The sequence below is a fragment of the Bombina bombina genome, chromosome 5, assembly GCF_027579735.1.
Source record: "Bombina bombina isolate aBomBom1 chromosome 5, aBomBom1.pri, whole genome shotgun sequence".
NCBI lineage: Eukaryota > Metazoa > Chordata > Amphibia > Anura > Bombinatoridae > Bombina > Bombina bombina.
This window is the reverse complement of record NC_069503.1, coordinates 678,781,732-678,802,546: the sequence shown is the minus strand read 5'-3', so window position 1 is coordinate 678,802,546 and position 20,815 is coordinate 678,781,732. Positions and strand designations below refer to the sequence as shown.

Genomic DNA, 20,815 nt, shown 5'->3' with positions numbered 1-20,815 from the left:
CTCCATAGAGTTGGGCTTTATGGCAGAGTGGCCAGAAGAAAGCCATTACTTTTAGCAAAAAACAAAATGGCATGTTTTGAGTTTGTGAAAAGGCATGTGGGAGACTCGCAAAATGTATGAAGGAAGGTGCTCTGGTCTGATGAGACTAAAACTGAACTTTTCGACCATCAAAGAAAACGCTATGTCTGGCGCAAACCCAACACATCAAATCACCCAAAGAACACCATCCACAGTGAAACATGGTGGTGGCAGCATCATGCTGTGGGGATATGTTTCAGCAGCTGGGACTGGGAAACTGGTCAGAGTTGAGGGAAAGATGGATGGTGCTCAATACAGGGATATTCTTGAGAAAAACCTGTACCATTCTGTGCGTGATTTGAGGCTAGGACGGAGGTTCACCTTCCAGCAGGACAATGACCCCAAACACACTGCTAAAGCAACACTTGAGTGGTTTAAGGGGAAACAAGTAAATGTGTTGGAATGGCCTAGTCAAAGCCCAGACCTAAATCCAATAGAAAATCTGTGTTCAGACTTAAAGGGCCACTAAACCCAAAATCTTTCTTTCATGATTCAGATAGAGAATAGAAATTTAAACAACATTACAATTTACTTCCATTATTTATTTTGCTTCATTTTTTAAATATCCTTAGTTGAAGAAAAAGCAATGCACATGGTGAGCCAATCACACAAGGCTTCTATGCGCAGCAACCAATCAGCAGATAGTGAGCATATCTAGATATGCTTTTAATAAAAGAATATCAAGAGAATAAAACAAATTAGATAATATAAGTAAATTTGAAAGATGTTTAAAATTGCATTCTCTTTCTAAATCAGAAAAGAAAAAATGAGGGTGGCATGTCCCTTTAAAGATTGCTGTTTACAAGTGCAAACCATCCAACTTGAAGGAGCTGGAGCAGTTTTGCAAGGAGGAATGGGCAAAAATCCCAGTGGTAAGATGTGGCAAGCTCATAGAGACTTATCCAAAGCGACTTGGAAGTGTGATTGCTGCAAAAGGTGTCTCTACAAAGTATTGACTTTAGGGGGTGAATAGTTATGCACATTGACTTTTTCTGTTATTTTGTCCTATTTGTTGTTTGCTTCACAATAAAAAAAAAACATCTTCAAAGTTGTGGGCATGTTCTGTAAATTAAATGAAGCAAATCCTCAAACAATACATGTTAATTCCAGGTTGTGAGGCAACAAAACACGAAAAATGCCAAGGGGGGTGAATACTTTAGCAAGGCATTGTATATATCCTCCTCCTTCCTTACATTCCCAGTGAGTGTGTATTTAATATTCATATATATCCCCCCTTTACATTCCCAGTAAGTGTGTATTTATTGTTCCACATATATATCCTTCCCTTCTTTACATTCCCAGTGAGTTTGTATTTATTGTTCCACATATATTTCCTCTGCTTCCCTTCTTTACATTCCCAGTGAGTTTGTATGTATTGTTCCACATATATATCCCCCCTTTACATTCCCAGTGAGTGTGTATTTATTGTTCCACATATATATCCTTCCCTTCTTTACATTCCCAGTGAGTTTGTATTTATTGTTCCACATATATTTCCTCCCCTTCCCTTCTTTACATTCCCAGTGAGTTTGTATTTATTGTTCCACATATATATCCTCCCCTTTACATTCCCAGTGAGTGTGTATTTAATATTCTTCATATATATCCTCCCCCTTCTTTACATTCCCAGTGAGTTTGTATTTAATGTTCCACATATATATCATCCCCTTCTTTACATTCCCAGTGAGTTTGTATTTAATGTTCCACATATATATCCTCCCCATTCTTTACATTCCCAGTGAGTTTGTATTTATTGTTCCACATATATATCCTCCCCCTTCTTTACATTCCCAGTGAGTGTGTATTTAATATTCATATATATCCCCCCTTTACATTCCCAGTAAGTGTGTATTTATTGTTCCACATATATATCCTTCCCTTCTTTACATTCCCAGTGAGTTTGTATTTATTGTTCCACATATATTTCCTCCCCTTCCCTTCTTTACATTCCCAGTGAGTTTGTATGTATTGTTCCACATATATATCCCCCCTTTACATTCCCAGTGAGTGTGTATTTATTGTTCCACATATATATCATTCCCTTCTTTACATTCCCAGTGAGTTTGTATTTATTGTTCCACATATATTTCCTCCCCTTCCCTTCTTTACATTCCCAGTGAGTTTGTATTTATTGTTCCACATATATATCCTCCCCTTTACATTCCCAGTGAGTGTGTATTTAATATTCTTCATATATATCCTCCCCCTTCTTTACATTCCCAGTGAGTTTGTATTTAATGTTCCACATATATATCATCCCCTTCTTTACATTCCCAGTGAGTTTGTATTTAATGTTCCACATATATATCCTCCCCATTCTTTACATTCCCAGTGAGTTTGTATTTATTGTTCCACATATATATCCTCCCCCTTCTTTACATTCCCAGTGAGTGTGTATTTATTGTTCCACATATATATCATCCCCTTCTTTACATTCCCAGTGAGTTTGTATTTAATGTTCCACATATATATCCTCCCCATTCTTTACATTCCCAGTGAGTTTGTATTTAATGTTCCACATATATATCCTCCCCCTTCTTTACATTCCCAGTGAGTTTGTATTTAATGTTCTACATATATATCATCCCCTTCTTTACATTCCCAGTGAGTTTGTATTTAATGTTCCATATATATATATCATCCCCATTTTTTACATTCCCAGTGAGTTTGTATTTAATGTTCCACATATATATCCTCCCCCTTCTTTACATTCCCAGTGAGTTTGTATTTATTGTTCCACATATATATCCTCCGCCTTCTTTACATTCCCAGTGAGTGTGTATGTATTTATTGATCCACATATATATCCTCCCCCTTCTTTACATTCCCAGTGAGTGTGTATTTATTGTTCCATATATATATCATCCCCATTTTTTACATTCCCAGTGAGTTTGTATTTAATGTTCCACATATATATCCTCCCCCTTCTTTACATTCCCAGTGAGTTTGTATTTATTGTTCCACATATATATCCTCCGCCTTCTTTACATTCCCAGTGAGTGTGTATGTATTTATTTTTCCACATATATATCCTCCGCCTTCTTTACATTCCCAGTGAGTGTGTATGTATTTATTGATCCACATATATATCCTCCCCCTTCTTTACATTCCCAGTGAGTTTGTATTTAATGTTCCACATATATATCCTCCCCCTTCTTTACATTCCCAGTGAGTTTGTATTTATTGTTCCACATATATATCCTCCTCCTTCCTTACATTCCCAGTGAGTGTGTATTTATTGTTCCGCATATATATCCTCCCCCTTCTTTACATTGCCAGTGAGTGTGTATTTATTGTTCCACATATATATCCTCCCCCTTCTTTACATTCCCAGTGAGTGTGTATGTATTTATTGTTCCACATATATATCCTCCTCCTTCTTTACATTCACAGTGAGTGTGTATTTATTGTTCCACATATATATCCTCCCCTTCTTTACATTCCCAATGAGTTTGTATGTATTTATTGTTCCACATATATATCCTCCTCCTTCTTTACATTAACAGTGAGTGTGTATTTATTGTTCCACATATATATCCTCCCCCTTCTTTACATTCCCAGTGAGTGTGTATTTATTGTTCCACATATATCCTCCTCCTTCCTTACATTCCCAGTGAGTGTGTATTTATTGTTCCACATATATATCCTCCCCCTTCTTTACATTCCCAGTGAGTTTGTATTTATTGTTCCACATATATATCCTCCCCCTTCTTTACATTCCCAGTGAGTGTGTATGTATTTATTGTTCCACATATATATCCTCCCCCTTCTTTACATTCCCAGTGAGTGTGTATTTAATGTTCCACATAAATATCCTCCCCCTTCTTTACATTCCCAGTGAGTGTGTATTTATTGTTCCACATATATATCCTCCCCCATTTACATTCCCAGTGAGTTTGTATTTAATGTTCCACATATATATCCTCCCCCTTCTTTACATTCCCAGTGAGTGTGTATTTAATGTTCCACATATATATCCTCCCCCTTCTTTACATTCCCAGTGAGTTTGTATTTATTGTTCCACATATATATCCTCCCCCTTATTTACATTCCCAGTGAGCGTGTATTTATTGTTCCACATATATATCCTCCCCCTTCTTTACATTCCCAGTGAGTTTGTATTTATTGTTCCACATATATATCCTCCTCCTTCTTTACATTCACAGTGAGTGTGTATTTATTGTTCCACATATATATCCTCCCCCTTCTTTACATTCCCAGTGAGTGTGTATGTATTTATTGTTCCACATATATATCCTCCCCCTTCTTTACATTCCCAGTGAGTGTGTATTTATTGTTCCACATATATCCTCCTCCTTCCTTACATTCCCAGTGAGTGTGTATTTATTGTTCCACATATATATCCTCCCCCTTCTTTACATTCCCAGTGAGTTTGTATTTATTGTTCCACATATATATCCTCCCCCTTCTTTACATTCCCAGTGAGTGTGTATGTATTTATTGTTCCACATATATATCCTCCCCCTTCTTTACATTCCCAGTGAGTGTGTATTTAATGTTCCACATAAATATCCTCCCCCTTCTTTACATTCCCAGTGAGTGTGTATTTATTGTTCCACATATATATCCTCCCCCATTTACATTCCCAGTGAGTTTGTATTTAATGTTCCACATATATATCCTCCCCCTTCTTTACATTCCCAGTGAGTGTGTATTTAATGTTCCACATATATATCCTCCCCCTTCTTTACATTCCCAGTGAGTTTGTATTTATTGTTCCACATATATATCCTCCCCCTTATTTACATTCCCAGTGAGCGTGTATTTATTGTTCCACATATATATCCTCCCCCTTCTTTACATTCCCAGTGAGTTTGTATTTATTGTTCCACATATATATCCTCCTCCTTCTTTACATTCACAGTGAGTGTGTATTTATTGTTCCACATATATATCCTCCCCCTTCTTTACATTCCCAGTGAGTGTGTATGTATTTATTGTTCCACATATATATCCTCCCCCTTCTTTACATTCCCAGTGAGTGTGTATTTAATGTTCCACGTAAATATCCTCCCCCTTCTTTACATTCCCAGTGAGTGTGTATTTATTGTTCCACATATATATCCTCCCCCTTTACATTCCCAGTGAGTTTGTATTTAATGTTCCGCATATATATCCTCCCCCTTCTTTACATTCCCAGTGAGTGTGTATTTAATGTTCCACATATATATCCTCCCCCTTCTTTACATTCCCAGTGAGTTTGTATTTATTGTTCCACATATATATCCTCCCCCTTCTTTACATTCCCAGTGAGCGTGTATTTATTGTTCCACATATATATCCTCCCCCTTCTTTACATTCCCAGTGAGTTTGTATTTATTGTTCCACATATATATCCTCCCCCTTCTTTACATTCCCAGTGAGTGTGTATGTATTTATTGTTCCACATATATATCCTCCCCCTTCTTTACATTCCCAGTGAGTGTGTATTTAATGTTCCACATAAATATCCTCCCCCTTCTTTACATTCCCAGTGAGTGTGTATTTATTGTTCCACATATATATCCTCCCCCTTTACATTCCCAGTGAGTTTGTATTTAATGTTCCACATATATATCCTCCCCCTTCTTTACATTCCCAGTGAGTTTGTATTTATTGTTCCACATATATATCCTCCCCCTTCTTTACATTCCCAGTGAGTGTGTATGTATTTATTGTTCCACATATATATCCTCCTCCTTCTTTACATTCACAGTGAGTGTGTATTTATTGTTCCACATATATATCCTCCCCCTTCTTTACATTCCCAGTGAGTTTGTATTTATTGTTCCACATATATATCCTCCCCTTTCTTTACATTCTTAGTGAGTTTGTATTTATTGTTCTGCATACATATCCTCCCCCTTTACATTCCCAGTGAGTTTGTATTTAATGTTTTACATATATATCCTCCCCCTTCTTTACATTCCCAGTGAGTTTATATTTAATGTTCCACATATATATCCTCCCCCTTTTTTACATTCCCAGTGAGTTTGTATTTAATGTTCCATATATATATCCTCCCCCTTCTTTACATTCCCAGTGAGTTTGTATTTATTGTTCCACATATATATCCTCCCCCTTCTTTACATTCCCAGTGAGCGTGTATTTATTGTTCCACATATATATACTCCCCCTTCTTTACATTCCCAGTGAGTGTGTATTTATTGTTCCACATATATATCCTCCCCCTTCTTTACATTCCCAGTGAGTGTGTATGTATTTATTGTTCCACATATATATCCTCCCCCTTCTTTACATTCCCAGTGAGTGTGTATGTATCTATTGTTCCACATATATATCCTCCCCCTTTACATTCCCAGTGAGTTTGTATTTAATGTTCCACATATATATCCTCCCCCTTCTTTACATTCCCAGTGAGTGTGTATTTAATGTTCCATATATATATCCTCCCCCTTCTTTACATTCCCAGTGTGTATTTATTGTTCCACATATATATCCTCCCCCTTCTTTACATTCCCAGTGAGTGTGTATGTATTTATTGTTCCACATATATATCCTCCCCCTTCTTTACATTCCCAGTGAGTGTGTATGTATTTATTGTTCCACATATATATCCTCCCCCTTCTTTACATTCCCAGTGAGTTTGTATTTATTGTTCCACATATATATCCTCCCCCTTCTTTACATTCCCAGTGAGTGTGTATTTATTGTTCCACATATATATCCTCCCCCTTCTTTACATTCCCAGTGAGTGTGTATTTAATGTTCCACATATATATCCTCCCCCTTCTTTACATTCCCAGTGAGTGTGTATTTATTGTTCCACATATACTGTATATCCTCCCCCTTCTTTACATTCCCATTGTGTGTATTTAATGTTCCACATATATATCCTCCATTCCTCCCCCTTTACATTCCCAGTGAGTGTGTATTTATTGTGAAATGTATGTCTAAATATTCTCTGTAGCCTTTGTTGATGGAACAGCAATATCTGTAGCTAGCTGAACACATATGGCGAGCCAATGTTAAGAGACATATATGAGCAAACACCAATTAACAGGTAGCTCCCAGTAATGCATTGCTGCTTCTTCCCTTACCTAGGTATGATTTTCAACAAAACCTCTCACCTTTAGATTTTAAAGAGATAGAAAGGTCAAAAATAAAATGTGTTTGGGTGCACTTTAATTTGAAATATAAAAATGTTTGCAATATACTCCTATTAGCAAAAATGCTTCTAGTAAAATGTAATACTGTTTTTCAGTGGCATACGCACATATCCTGTAAGGGCCCGTGCACAAGGAATTCAAACACTGCACCTCAGAGAGTCAGCACCGGTTTGCATGACACAAATTACATCTTCAGAAGCAATACACACCACTGCAGCTCTCTGAGAAGATGTAGTGACTGAATAGTAGTGTGCAGGCCCTCACAGGATATGTGCGTATGCTGCAGAAAAATAGTAATAACTTTTACTTGAAACAATATTTGCTAAAGGAAGTATATTGCAAACATGCTTCTATTTCAAATTGAAGTCCACACATGCACATTTAAATTTTGACTTTTTTATCCCTTAAAGGGACAGTCAAGTAAAAAAAAAACTTTCATGTTTCAAATAAGGCATGTAATTTTAAACAACTTTCCAATTTACTTTTATCACCCATTTTGCTTTGTTCTCTTGGTATTCTTAGTTGAAAGCTAAACCTAGGAAGGCTCATATGATAATTTCTAAGCCCTTGAAGGCCACCTCTAATCACATGCTTTTGTATTTGCTTTTTCACAACAGGGGAGAGCTAGTTCCTGTAAGCCATATAGATAACATTGTGAGCACGCCTATGAATTGTGGCAGACACTGCAATAATTGGCTAAAATGAAAGTCAATAGATAATAAATAAAATGTCATGTGATCAGGGGGCTGGAAGAAGTTTCCTAGATACAAGGTCATCAAAGAGGTAAAAAGAATATTAATATAACTGTGTTGGTTATGCAAAACTGGGGAATGGGTAATAAAAGGATTATCTATCTTTTAAAACAACAAACATTCTGGTGTTGACTGTCCCTTTAAGTTTTACGAGCTTCTCTCTGTGGTGTATTTTGTAAAGTAAAGTGCAAGGCCCCCCTCCCCTTTATCATTTTTCATTTAATTTATATTGCTACTTTGATCTTTTTGTCACTCCTTTCTCTCATGCTGCTTGACTTTGTAGGCATTGTATAAATAATAATAATAATAAATGTACAGGTGGTGACTGGGAAGAACAGATGAGCCTTTTGCTTTGCTAAAATACACAGCCATTTATGCTATAGACATTCTCACAACACACCAAAACATACTCATAACATTTTTATACACAAAAAGATAATTGTTATCTGGATTCTCAGGAATGAACTGCAGTCTGTACAGTCAATGAATCTCACATCGCCTTCATCATATTGCACTAATTTATTTCCTTGCAGCATTTAGAAAGAGTGCTTCACATGCTGTATAACATAATTCTTCACAGCCACTGGTTCTGAGCAGCACTGATCAGGTGCTTCTTGCTATCAACTATTTTCATTAATTGGTACATAGGGGCATATTTATCAAGGTCTGCTGCTGGTGCAACGCCGCCCCCTGCAGAGTTGCGGCCAATGGGCCGCCAGCAGTGGGGTGTCAATCAACCCGATCGTACTCGATCAGGTTGTATTGTGGCGATGTGTGTCCGCCTGCTCAGAGCAGGCGAACAGGTTATGGAGCAGCGGTCTTTGTGATCGCTGCTTCATAACTGCTGTTTCTGGCGAGTCTGAAGACTCGCCAGAAACAGGGGCCATCAAGCTCCATACGGAACTTGTTAAATAGAGCCCATAGCCTAGGGCCAAACTGGCCCCTAAGAGTTTTACAGGCTGCAGCTGAGCGAGAGAGTTAAAATGAGGTGATATAAAGGGAGGTGAGGAGAATGTGTGGACATGGGCGGTTAGAAGAAAGCATTGACGTTAAATTATGAGAAAAAAGTTCAGGAGCAGAGAATAAAGAAGAGGAAGATAAGAGTTCAGATGGGGATGTCTGGGTGATGAAATGTTTAATGGGTAAAAGGTGGGAAAAAATAGATGAAGTTGACGGGATGAGCAGAGTGTATAGTGATGAAGGGTTAGGAGGTAATGCATGAAAAGAATTAGGGAAAATATGTAGCAGGGTTACCCTTGAGAAGCCTGCAGTGTACTTTTCCAAGTCTGAGATTAGAAAATGTGATCGAGTCCCATACTGGTGAAAAGCAATTTCAGGCACAAATAGATTTACTCATAGAAACCACTTTTATAGTGTTATACAGTTTCAATGCCAAATTCTGACCCTGCTGGGAAGAAATATATCCACATATATCAGAGCCACAATGGTGTAATCACATTTTATGTATCATTTGTGATTCTTTTTTTTTGTAATTAAATGATCTAATGCATTAGTGGATGCCATTTCCGCATTACTGACCCTGGCTTAGTCTGTGTTTAACCTCCATAAACAGGTTAAACACCTAGGTAAATTCCTGCACAGGAGCCACAAGCATGGCAACTTAACAGGAAACCACTGGTGAACCAAAAAGTAGTATCAGTTGTGTGATGCTCCAAATTAGAGTATGTCATTTTTGTTTTAGAATGCCCATTTAAGAAGCTGTTTCTAAACAGACATGCCAAAGGTCCTATACATAATTGTATTTTTATTTTTTACCCCTCAATAGAGATTTAATTAAAGGAAATGCTGCAGTAACCTAAAGCCACTGACCTAGTCTGTTAAGACTTTTATCTTTGTGAGGTCATTAAAACAAATTATGATTTCACAGTGTAATAATTACAGCTATTATTTATCAGCTGCTATTTGGTTATTAGCTAAAGCCTGTGTGCTAATCTCTACAGGGATTTATTTTCTTAGGCCTGTGCATAGGGCAGCAGATCATGGGGGGGGGGATTTTAGGGTTTGTTCTTTGGTATTATCTCTTTCCACTCTCATTTTAGGGTTTGTTCTTTGGTATTATCTCTTTCCACTCTCATTTTAGGGTTTGTTCATTGGTATTATCTCTTTCCACTCTCATACTTTTATTTTCTTTATTAGAAATAAATGCCCCCCATGGTCTGCTACTGATACAAAACCCATTTATACACTCATGGTCTCGGGTCATATGAGGTAAAATTGTAAGATGGAGGAGACAGCAGATTTACCAGTGCCAAGGGCAGCACAAAGATTAAAGGGACGCTGAACCCAAATGATTTATTTCATGATTCAGGTAGAGCATGACAATTTAATCCACTTTCTAATTTACTCCTATTATCAATTTTTCTTCGTTCTCTTGCTATCTTTATTTTAAAAGCAGGAATGTAAATCTTAGCAGCCAGCCCATTTTAGATTCAACACTATGGATAGCGCTTGCTTATTGGAGGCTGACATTTACCCACCAATAAGCAAGCATAACCCAGGTTCTCAACCAAAAATGGGCCGGCTCCTATGCATCACATTCCTGCTTTTTAAATAAAGATAGTGAGAGAACGAAGAAAAATTTATAATAGGAGTAAATTAGAAAGTTGCTTACCATTGCATGCTATATCTGAATCATGAAAGATAAAAATTGGGTTCAGTGTCCCTTTAAACATTCAACTGATAACAATTAATTCCATACAGTTTTAATGCCAAACAGTAGTGATGTGACAGTCTGGACTACACACAATTTGTTTTATTTCTGGCTGTGTGATAGAATACTTTAGAATCTGCTTTAATTAGCTGCAGTCTTCCCTTAAACCTCACAGCATATCTGTGTTCTTGTTACACATATTATCAATCACCTAAACTCTTCAAACCTCACTCTGATCTCTCAGATCGGCCTGGGATGAAAGAATTCACAAAACCGAGTTGCACACCTGTGGTACCCACATGGTTAACTCCACAATTTAACTTGGCAAAGAATAGGCTGCACCTCTGGCTCACACAGAGAAGCACATACTTGCTGGGTACAGACAGAGGGGTGTTACATAAGTAACAATATACTGATGCATTCTTTGAATTTTAGTAGCATTGTAACATTGGTTTAAACATATGTGTTTTATTAGCTACACAAACTAACAGTAAATGCTATCAACAACATTTACTTGCTCAGAAAAATTGTAGTTTCTTTTTTATTACGATTCTTTTTTATTCAGCACTGCATTGCATTGTTCTGTAGAATAGAAGGGGTTAATTGTTTGAGGCCTCCTACTGAGAAGTTATGCTTTAATGAAAGGGCGGATTGCCATTGAATATACCAAAAGCTATGCACAAATTTCAGGGGAAAGTGAGCCAAGGTATGTGCTGAACAAAACGACTCAACTCATTGCTGTTTGTGGTCCTTGCCAGCCTTCTATTCGCTTGCATCACTCTTACATCAGAGCCGTTTGTTTTGTAAATCTACCTTTTTCATTTCCATCTGCGCAATGCAATCTTCCGGCAATACACGTGATGTGCAGGTAGTCAAATAGTGCCAGCCCCAGTGTCAGATCTGAACCTGGCTTATGGGAATTTCCTAAGCTAAATGCTCTTCTTACAACTATCCCTGTTGTGGGTGTTAGTTGCTTTTTCAGGAGTAAATCTCTAAACTACCTCTTTTCAAGTCCTGCCAACATGTAACAGAAATACCAATGTCACACATATCTCTGGTGACAACTCATTATTTTACTGTTTATAGAGTCAATGAGAAAATTAAGACAATTGGTTTGCTCAATAGTGCTAGTTTTTATGGTGAACACAGAAATTCCAGTCATCCAGCATTTAAAGGTCGGTCCCTCTATAAATATCCTCCTTTTTTATGGCCCCATACTGCACAAAGCCTTCCCCAGAGAGCCTTTGAATGAATGAATGAATGACCAGTCTCTACCTTTGGACTGCTTTGTTCCTGACCTGGTACTAGATACCAATTCAGAAATACAGAGGATGCCTGTGTCTTAGCTTGAAGAACTTGAAATGTTTGGTGTTATGTAAATCAGGGTTATTCAAACCATGGGTCGGGACACATTACTGGGTCACAACACCATGTTTACTTCGTCTTGACTTGTGTGTTTGTTATAGGAGTGTGTGTGTGGTGTGCGTTATTTGAGTGTTGTTATGGTCTGTTTGTGTTTTAAGAGAGTGTGTGTGATCTGTGTTTTATGAGTGTATGTCTGGTGTGTGTGTATTGTGTGTGTTTGTTTTATTAGAGTGTGTTGTATGAGTGTTTGTGTATGCTAGTTGTATGAGCGTGTGTGTGGTGTGGTGTGTATGTGTTATATGTATGTGTGTTGTATGAAAGTGTGTGTTATTACCTTTTACAACACTTTCAAGTTTGACTACAATCAGGAATAAAGTGTGCACACATTTTAGTCACTCTGCCAAAAATTGCAGCTGTCTTGTATATTACTTCAGAAATTTTCAGACCAAGTATACAAATAGGGATGGAAATGCATGTGGTGTCATTGCACTGGGTCTTGGGAAAAAAGTTTGAAGAGCCCTAATGTAAATGACACACACAACAAACAGTTCTTGGGTTTCCTTCTCTCGATAGTTTATTTTTGAAGTTAAAGAGGGTGGTGTGGTTTCTTATACATGCTTAGACACACCCCTCAGTTTCCCACCAATCAGAAAGTTCAATTTAAAGCCTTGCTACATAATTATGGCACAGTATTATGGTTTCCGCTCCAGAGTAAGATCCCCCCCGCACTTCATGCTGACACCCTAGGTGGATCTCTGGATTACTAAACTAATAACCAACCCAAATTTATTATGCTGAAATATTTCTTAAAGGAATAGTCTAGTCGAAATTAAACTTTCATGATGCAGATAGATAGATGCAATTTTAAACAACTTTCCAATTTACTTTTATCATCAACTTTGCTTTGTTTTCTTGGTATTCTTTGTTGAAAGCTAAAACGAGGTAGGTTCATATGCTAATTTCTAAGCTCTTGAAGGCCGCTTCTTATCTCACAGCTAGACAGCACTGGTTCATGTGTGCCATATAAATAACATTGTGCTCACTCTTGTGAAGTTATTTATGAGTCAGCACTGATTGGCTAAAATGCAAGTCTGTCAAAAGAACTGAGATAAGGGGCAGTCTACAGTGGCTTAGATACAAGGTAATCACAGAGGTAAAAAGTGTATTAATATAACCGTGTTGGTTATGCAAAACTGGAGAATGGGTAATCAAGGAATTATTTATGTTTTTAAACAATAACAATTTTCAAGTAGACTGTCCCTTTAAAGGGACATACAATTGTGTTTGAAATGCAGAGTAATGCATTTCAAATAAAACATCTATTAACAGAGAAACATATACAAATTTAAATCATCACCTCCTGTTTTCAAGATCATAGATCCCTATGACATTTTGTATTAATATGCTCTGAAACATTCATAAACTGAAATATTTTTCCTTGTATGGGATGTCACCCATGATCTAAATCTTCACAGTGTGTCCCTTTGTAAAATATTACATTCAAATATAGAGGGAGGGAGATGGCTGGATAAAAACAGCACAGACATTAAAGACTATCTATAAGGTTATACTGAGGATTAATGAAACTACAGAATCTTATTTGAATAGAACATAAAGCGTATGTACGTTTCTATGTAAAGAGATATGGAGGGCAAGCCTTTATTTGGTATACAAGTGTTAAAATGTTTGATAAAAAAAATAAAGAAACACATAAATACATAACTAAGTGACCTTTAGGGTTTGGTAATGATGTGACTAAATGGGGAGTACAATATAAAATAAAAAAAATGAAACAGAAAAAACAACAACTTTACAATATATTATCAAACTTTATATTCGTTTCCTTTGTTTAAACGTAGCTTCTATCCATAAGAGCATACTAAGGTAAGCTCAGGAGCGTGCACATGTCTTAAAGACTATATGGCAGAAGAGTTTTTAATGTTTATAACAATAACACAAAAAGATACCTGTGTACTTTCCCCAAACTTCTATTAAAAAGAGGTGTAAGCTCACCTGTCAGGGTCATAGCAAACCCCATTGGTGAGTCAGAGCAGGAATGGGCGCATTTAAACCTCACCCAATTAACCCTTTTAGGGCCATATAAGTGGAAGGCTGCTAAGTAATACTCCACAGTAAAATACCAAAACAAAATCTGCTAATACATTACAGTTGTGCACTGTGTGTTGCAGAAGAGGCCGTGTTAGTATGGGATAAGGCGGTAAAGGACCGAATAAAAGCTATAAAGTTTCATATTATAGGTAAAATGAGCACTGTCACTGTCTGGTACTGGTTTGGTTTAGGATCTGCTCATTGATGTCCGTTACCAGACGAACTACAAGAACTACATTATCGATATATGTGTGGCGCTCAAACCTAGTTTTGCTTTAATCAAAAACTGTCAGATTGGATTGGGACACCATACTGTGCAGGGCTAAAAACAAAGATACAAGGACTCCACAAGGACAATCCACTGAAACAAGAGTGTACAATGTTTAAAAAAAACACTTTCCAATTTATTTTTATAACATTTAGTTTGTTCTCTTAGTATTCTTTGTTGAACAGCAGGTAGGAATGTTTAGGAAAGTGCATATGTCTGGAGCAATATATGGTAGTGATTTTATAACATAGTTATACATTTGCAAGGGCACTAGATGGCAGCAGTGTTTGCTGCCATACAATAATCTAGACACTACCTGCCTTTGTATTCTCTTCAAAGGACAAGGTGAGAAACAATATTGTGAGAACAAAGCAAATTCAACAACAGAAGTAAACTGGAAACTGAATCATGAAAGAAAAAAAATGGGTTTAATGTCCCTTTAAAATTTGTTTTGCTCACTAAATGGTAAAATAATGAATTGAATACCACTTTAATTATTATATTTTATATTAATAAGAAGTTGTGTCCTGAAAATCTAGACACATATATTACCATAGAGCATCACATAGCTGAGTGAAAATATTTCTGACGTTGTTGATAGCCATACAGCATTAACTTTCACTTTTCCTATAGCAATTACTGAACAGGACCTAGTATACCATTGAAAAAAGGCTTTTTAAATTGAGTGGAGAACATAAGTCTATACTGCCATCTTGTGTTCATAAAGGTTAGCACTTTCTCCAAAGGCAATCTTGTATAAAGACAGATAACATTTTGGTTATATAACCTGCATTAGTCATAGTAGGTTGCATACATTTAATGAAAACATTGTAAGGTTACATCATAGATTTCATTTAGTACTAAAACATTACACAACCCTTAAAAATTATGAGAAATGAGACATGCAATCTGCACTGCAAACTAACTAATAAATATAATATTTATTAGTTTTACATGCAGAATTAATTATCTACTGTGAAAGCATTTATTATTAAGTACAGGCCTATTTAAAATACAGGTCATTGATCATATTTCTCAGCAGAATTTAGTTTCTCCTCTTTTATTAAAAAAAAAATCCCTCCTCAATGAAAAGCTTCATGGCAAATGCAAGGTTAGGAAATATTTTATTTGTATAGGGGTGTACAATGGGTCTAATCATAGCATTCAAAAATAAATTGGAGTAATGAAGTCATGTGAGTAGTAGGCCAAATAGGATATTACATTTGTCAAACTGTAACATAAGGGGATTAATAAGAATCCATGTGGTAAGGTGGCAAAAGTTTGTGTGAGAGATGATTCAAATGTAACTGCAAAACAGCATTATAGTGCAAAAATCCATGGTGAGAAATATTTTCAATGTTAAAGGGATATGAAATCCAAACACTATTTACTAACATGTAGGGAGGGCTCCAGGCATCTGGAGTCCTACGCTCTTGTGCACTTGCAAATAGATAACATTCTTGTAAAACTGCTGCCATATACTGATCCAGAAATGGGCAGGCTCCTAAGCATACGTCCTTGCTTCCAACAAATGATACCAAGAGAACGAAAACAAATTAATAATAGAAGTAGAAAGTTTGCTCTGTCTCAATAACAGAAGATACAATTTGGGTTTCATTGCCTTTTAAAAATGTGAAAGAAGGTATTAAAGGGACATGTAACCCAAAAATTTTCTTTCATGATACAGATAGAGAATACAATTTTAAACAACTTTCCAATTTACTTCTATTATTTAATTTGCTTTCTTTTCTTGTTATCCTTTGCTGAAAGGTTTATCTAGGTAAGCTCAGGAGCAGTAAAGAACCTAGGTTCTAGCTGCTGATTGGTGGCTGCATATATATACCGATTTTCATTGGCTCACTCATGTGTTCAGTTAGAAACAAGTAGTGCATTGCTGCTCATTCAACAAATGATACCAAGATAATGAAGCAAATTAGATAATAGAAGTAAATTAAAAAGTTGTTTAAAATTGTATTCTGTATCTGAATCATTAAATAATTTTTTTGGGGGGTTTCATGACCCTTTAAGCTTGAACTTGATCCTAATATATTTTTTGTGGTAATAACAGAGGCACCATATATTATGTACTTAGTACATAGGGGAATAGGGTCAAAGGGCAGAGCTATGGGTATTGTTTGCCTTTAGACATTTGCAGACCCAAAAGGACTATAAGTATAATGAAGGAAGAGTTTTAGGCCTTGTGTCCATTGCTGTTGTAAACAGCTGTTGGTGAAAACAAGTATCTCCATCAAAGTCTACGGCAATGTTTTATGTTACCACCAGTTTTCACAGATTATAACAGCAATGGAAACTAGGCCTTAGGAAGCAGACACAAACAGGAGTTGTTCTAGACTTTATGGTTTGAGTCTCAACAGATGAAGGAAATAAAGATGGCCAAAAAGCCTAAATAATAGGTATCTGCATTTGGAAGTTTAATTCTCTAATGAATGTTGAAGAAGGCAGACACTTGTAGCATTCAACTCTTTTTGGGGGCCAGATTTCTTTGTGTGACAGTACAACACACTAATATATGTGCAAATCGAGATCTTAGTGTGTTGCACTTTCATATGTAGAAAACCGGCTCCTAAAATATCTGAATGCCGCAAGTGTCTGCCTTCTTCCTCCTTCAGCAGTGAATTAAACTACATAACATAGATGACTGATAATGTTGGTTTTGGCCATTGTCTTCCTGCACCTACTGCCACCTGCTTAATTCCACTTTCTACAGGTTATAGGGCAAGAGGATTAGATGAGCACAGGCCCCTCACCCCTCTCACAATAGTGATGTAGTGAGTTTGGTCACTTCTGGCATATCTGATGAGGTAAAAGTAGAGAATAAGTGTGGGATTTGGGTTAAAAATAAGAAATACATTTGTACAACTTCAGAGTAGAGATGGACTGTAGATTATTTTAACGTGAAAAAGTCATGGATCAGTTAATACAAGTGGTGTAGGAACTAGACTTGTGCACGGCGGAAAAATTTGTTTTGGTTCGGTTCAGATCGATTTGGATGTTTTTGAATTTCGGTTCGGATCGATTCGAATTCGGAAAAATTTGAATGAATTTGTTTCGGATTCATTTCGGATTCATTCGGATTCAAATAAATTCGGCTGGATTCGGTTCGGTTCGATTTAGAAATTCGGAATTTCGGTATGTGTTAGGTGGGATATGCTGTGTTTTAGACTAGTATTATGTACTGTTTATTAGGTGTAACCCATAGCAGAGTGATATAACCTAATATACTGTACAATACTAGTGTAATCCATGGCCATCCGAATGTAACGAATAAATCCGAACTAATTCGGATTTATTCGGTAGATTCGGTACTGACGTAATTCGGAAATTCGAATCGATCCAAATCTCCAAATTTAACAAATTCGTCCGAATTTCGATTCGGAACGAATCGAACCGCACATGTCTGGTAGGAACTGCCAGGTTCAATAACACTGCTCTGCCCCTCTGATTCAGAACTCTTGAGTTCCTAGACTGATTTAACCTACAAGATGCTCATGGTCAAGGTAAGGTAAAGTTTTTAGAAAGTTTTAAAAAAAAAAAAGTCAGGCAAACTGTTCCAAAACTGTATAAACAGTTAATCATGTCAGCAAATAATTGCATCTTATATATTTCTATCTATTTAACTCTGGAACCCAAAGGTGTCTGTGACTGAATACTTTTTGCCACAATGGAAAAGTTATTATTTAGAAGGATATGAGGCATCTATGTCTTGCACCACCAAACTGAACAAAATACATTTCAAAATGAAATACATAAATGAATGATTGCTGCTGGAAAAAAATAATTATTTTTTGTTTTATGTCCTTATCAGTCCATGTTTAATTTGCTCCTAGGAATACGTTGCACGCATAAAATAAATGCTAGATAGAACTGTTTATTCAAAGCAAAGTTTAGAATGAAAATAATATGTTGATGTACTTTTCCAGTTATATTAGGTTACATATTTTTAAAAAAAATAGTATATTGCAAAGTATTTTAATATATACATATAAACCTTTTTTTTTTACAGTGTTTAATGTCCCTTTCAGAATGTGGGTATAAGTAGATAAGCATTGTCAGTTTATTAATTATTTGCTGAGAGCTAATAAGCCTGTATAGAATATGCTAAAATATTACTGAGAATGTTCCTTATATCCTATTGCTCTAAATGACAGGGAAATAGGCCAGTAGTGTGAGCACATTATATGATCTTTATATTGTTAGCACATGGTTTTCTAGCTCTTAACATCTTTGTTAAAATGGATTTTGATGTAGCTGCCAAGTAAAGTGAAACAATTTATTGTTCTATAAAAACATGTTCTGAGAATTCATTTGGGGCTTGTAACTTTTTTCCCCTCGTCCTCCTTATCTAAAACTGTTTGAGTATTTGTTAGTTACACTGGATAATGGTGTATTATCAGCTACCAAAAAATGAACGGTTGAGTTATCTTATCAAAGTTTACTTAATTATAAAAAATATGCACATTATGATTCAAGGATTTTATTTTCTATTTAGTTTACTTTCTACTCTTTATATCTTGAAATTGTCTATCTGCCTTCAATGATAATCCAATGTGAATTGTGTTTTGTATTCTAGAAAAGGACATCAATACTAAATTAAAGGACTCACTAACTACAGTAGAATTGAATAATTGATACAGAGCAGACACAATAAAAAGACAATGCAATAGCACTTACTTTGAATTTGAAACGAGCAGTAGAATATTTTCTTGCAAATTTCAAAGCTAATCCCATTTTACCTCCATCTGTATCATGTAACAGCCACCAGCCAATCACAAAAGGCATATACATTTGTACTGCACACTTTTGCACATGCTCAGTAGTAGCTGGAGCTTCAGAAAGTGTGCATATAAAAACATAATGGAGGTATATTAAAAGTTTTTTTTTAAAATGCGTACTTTATCTGAATCGTGAAACTTTAAATCCAAATCAATTGTTTAATTATGAGTACTCTGAAGAAATTTCCCCATACACAATATCTTTTTATTGTAACTAAGCAAAGGAACTGTATGTTATTTTAGAGTAGTTTTTTTGTAGAAGACCTCTACACCTTTTTGTTTTTCATTTTAAACTGTATAGGTGGTACAATTCTACTGTTATTGACAACTTTAGGTATTACATCTGACTGTTTTAAATGTTTGATTTACTTAAGTTTTTTACTTTCACTCTGAATATTTATTTTTAATACAATAAATATTCTTTATATGATGTTTGAATATGTTTCAAATTAATATTTATTTTAGGTTTTAGCTGCGTAAGCACTCTCTTTTCTTATTGTTTGTCCTATTAAACCTTCACATAGGATATTTTTAAGGGGAATAACCATTTGATAGGGAGCATACCTAATTAGCGCACACACGGGGGTCTTATAGGGGTTGACTTATCAAACGCTTTGCCTGCTTACAAGAGCGTAAAATAGCGTTCTTGTGCAATGCTGAATTCCGCCAGCCACCAGAGGTGAGCTGCAACGGACAGGGGCGCATATGTACGCCCTGTTCGCCATAGCTTGATAAATCTAGCCCACACTGTAGATACTATAATGAGTATTTGTAATGTTGTTGTTTATGTTATTTTTTACAAAATCAGAAAAAAATAAACTAAAAACAGAAACAGATTTTGTCAGTATATAAGAACAGAGCTGCTGTCAAGTCTGCCCATATTTCTTTATAAAATGTAAATTGAATTAATTCTGAGGACGATCATGCATATTCCAGACATTCTTGAATTCCTTACTGTCTTCATACTTATCACCTCTACAGTTTGACGTTCCATGAATCAACCAACCTTTCTGTAAAGAAGAAGTGCTTCCACAAATTACTCCTCAATACTACTCAATTTCAGAACATGAGGACTATCATTGTTGTTTTTGTGAAAAAGCTGTATTAAACCATTAAATATACTGGGATATTTCTGTTATGTAACCTCTCTAACTTCTCTCCTCTAGCCTATATATATTAGAGTCAATAAATCGTTTTAGAATGTCTTCTCCTTATCGTGTAATTATTTATAACTAGAATGAAATAAAGTGTAAAACTAACCATATATACGGTGCCACCAAAGCATTACTCCTCCAAAAGCCAAGAAATAGAGCACAGCTCCGACAATGGTTTTCCACTCGTTACCAGATCCCTTTGTCATCTCACTGTAGGACTGATAGAAGCTGAGACGATACACTGAAAAAGGGAACAACAGGTCTCACAAGTCATGTAACTAAGGAAAAGTCTAACTCTCTATGATGTTTACCAAGTAGTTATTAAATCCCTTGCAAAATTATATATTTGCAGCTTTTTTATTACCAGATATTAAACTATGGTATGTTTGTTTCCCCCCCCCCCCCCACAATAAACTGTATTATGTATAACAAATGTTAGATTTGAGCTTCAAATCTATGTAGTTGATTTTCTGACTATGGTTTTGGAATCTTTAA

At 36.0% G+C, this 20,815-nt stretch overlaps 1 protein-coding gene across 1 annotated transcript in view; it reads right to left on the bottom strand.

Annotated features, from left to right (window-relative positions):
• The window catches only part of LOC128659464 (cytochrome c oxidase subunit 4 isoform 1, mitochondrial), a 47,095-nt gene that overhangs the window by 4,321 nt on the left and 21,959 nt on the right, over window positions 1–20,815 (bottom strand). Inside the window, exon 4 of the mRNA XM_053713085.1 lies at window positions 20,427–20,561. Within this exon, the coding sequence (XP_053569060.1) occupies window positions 20,427–20,561 (135 nt within the window). The remainder of the gene's footprint in view (window positions 1–20,426; window positions 20,562–20,815) is intronic.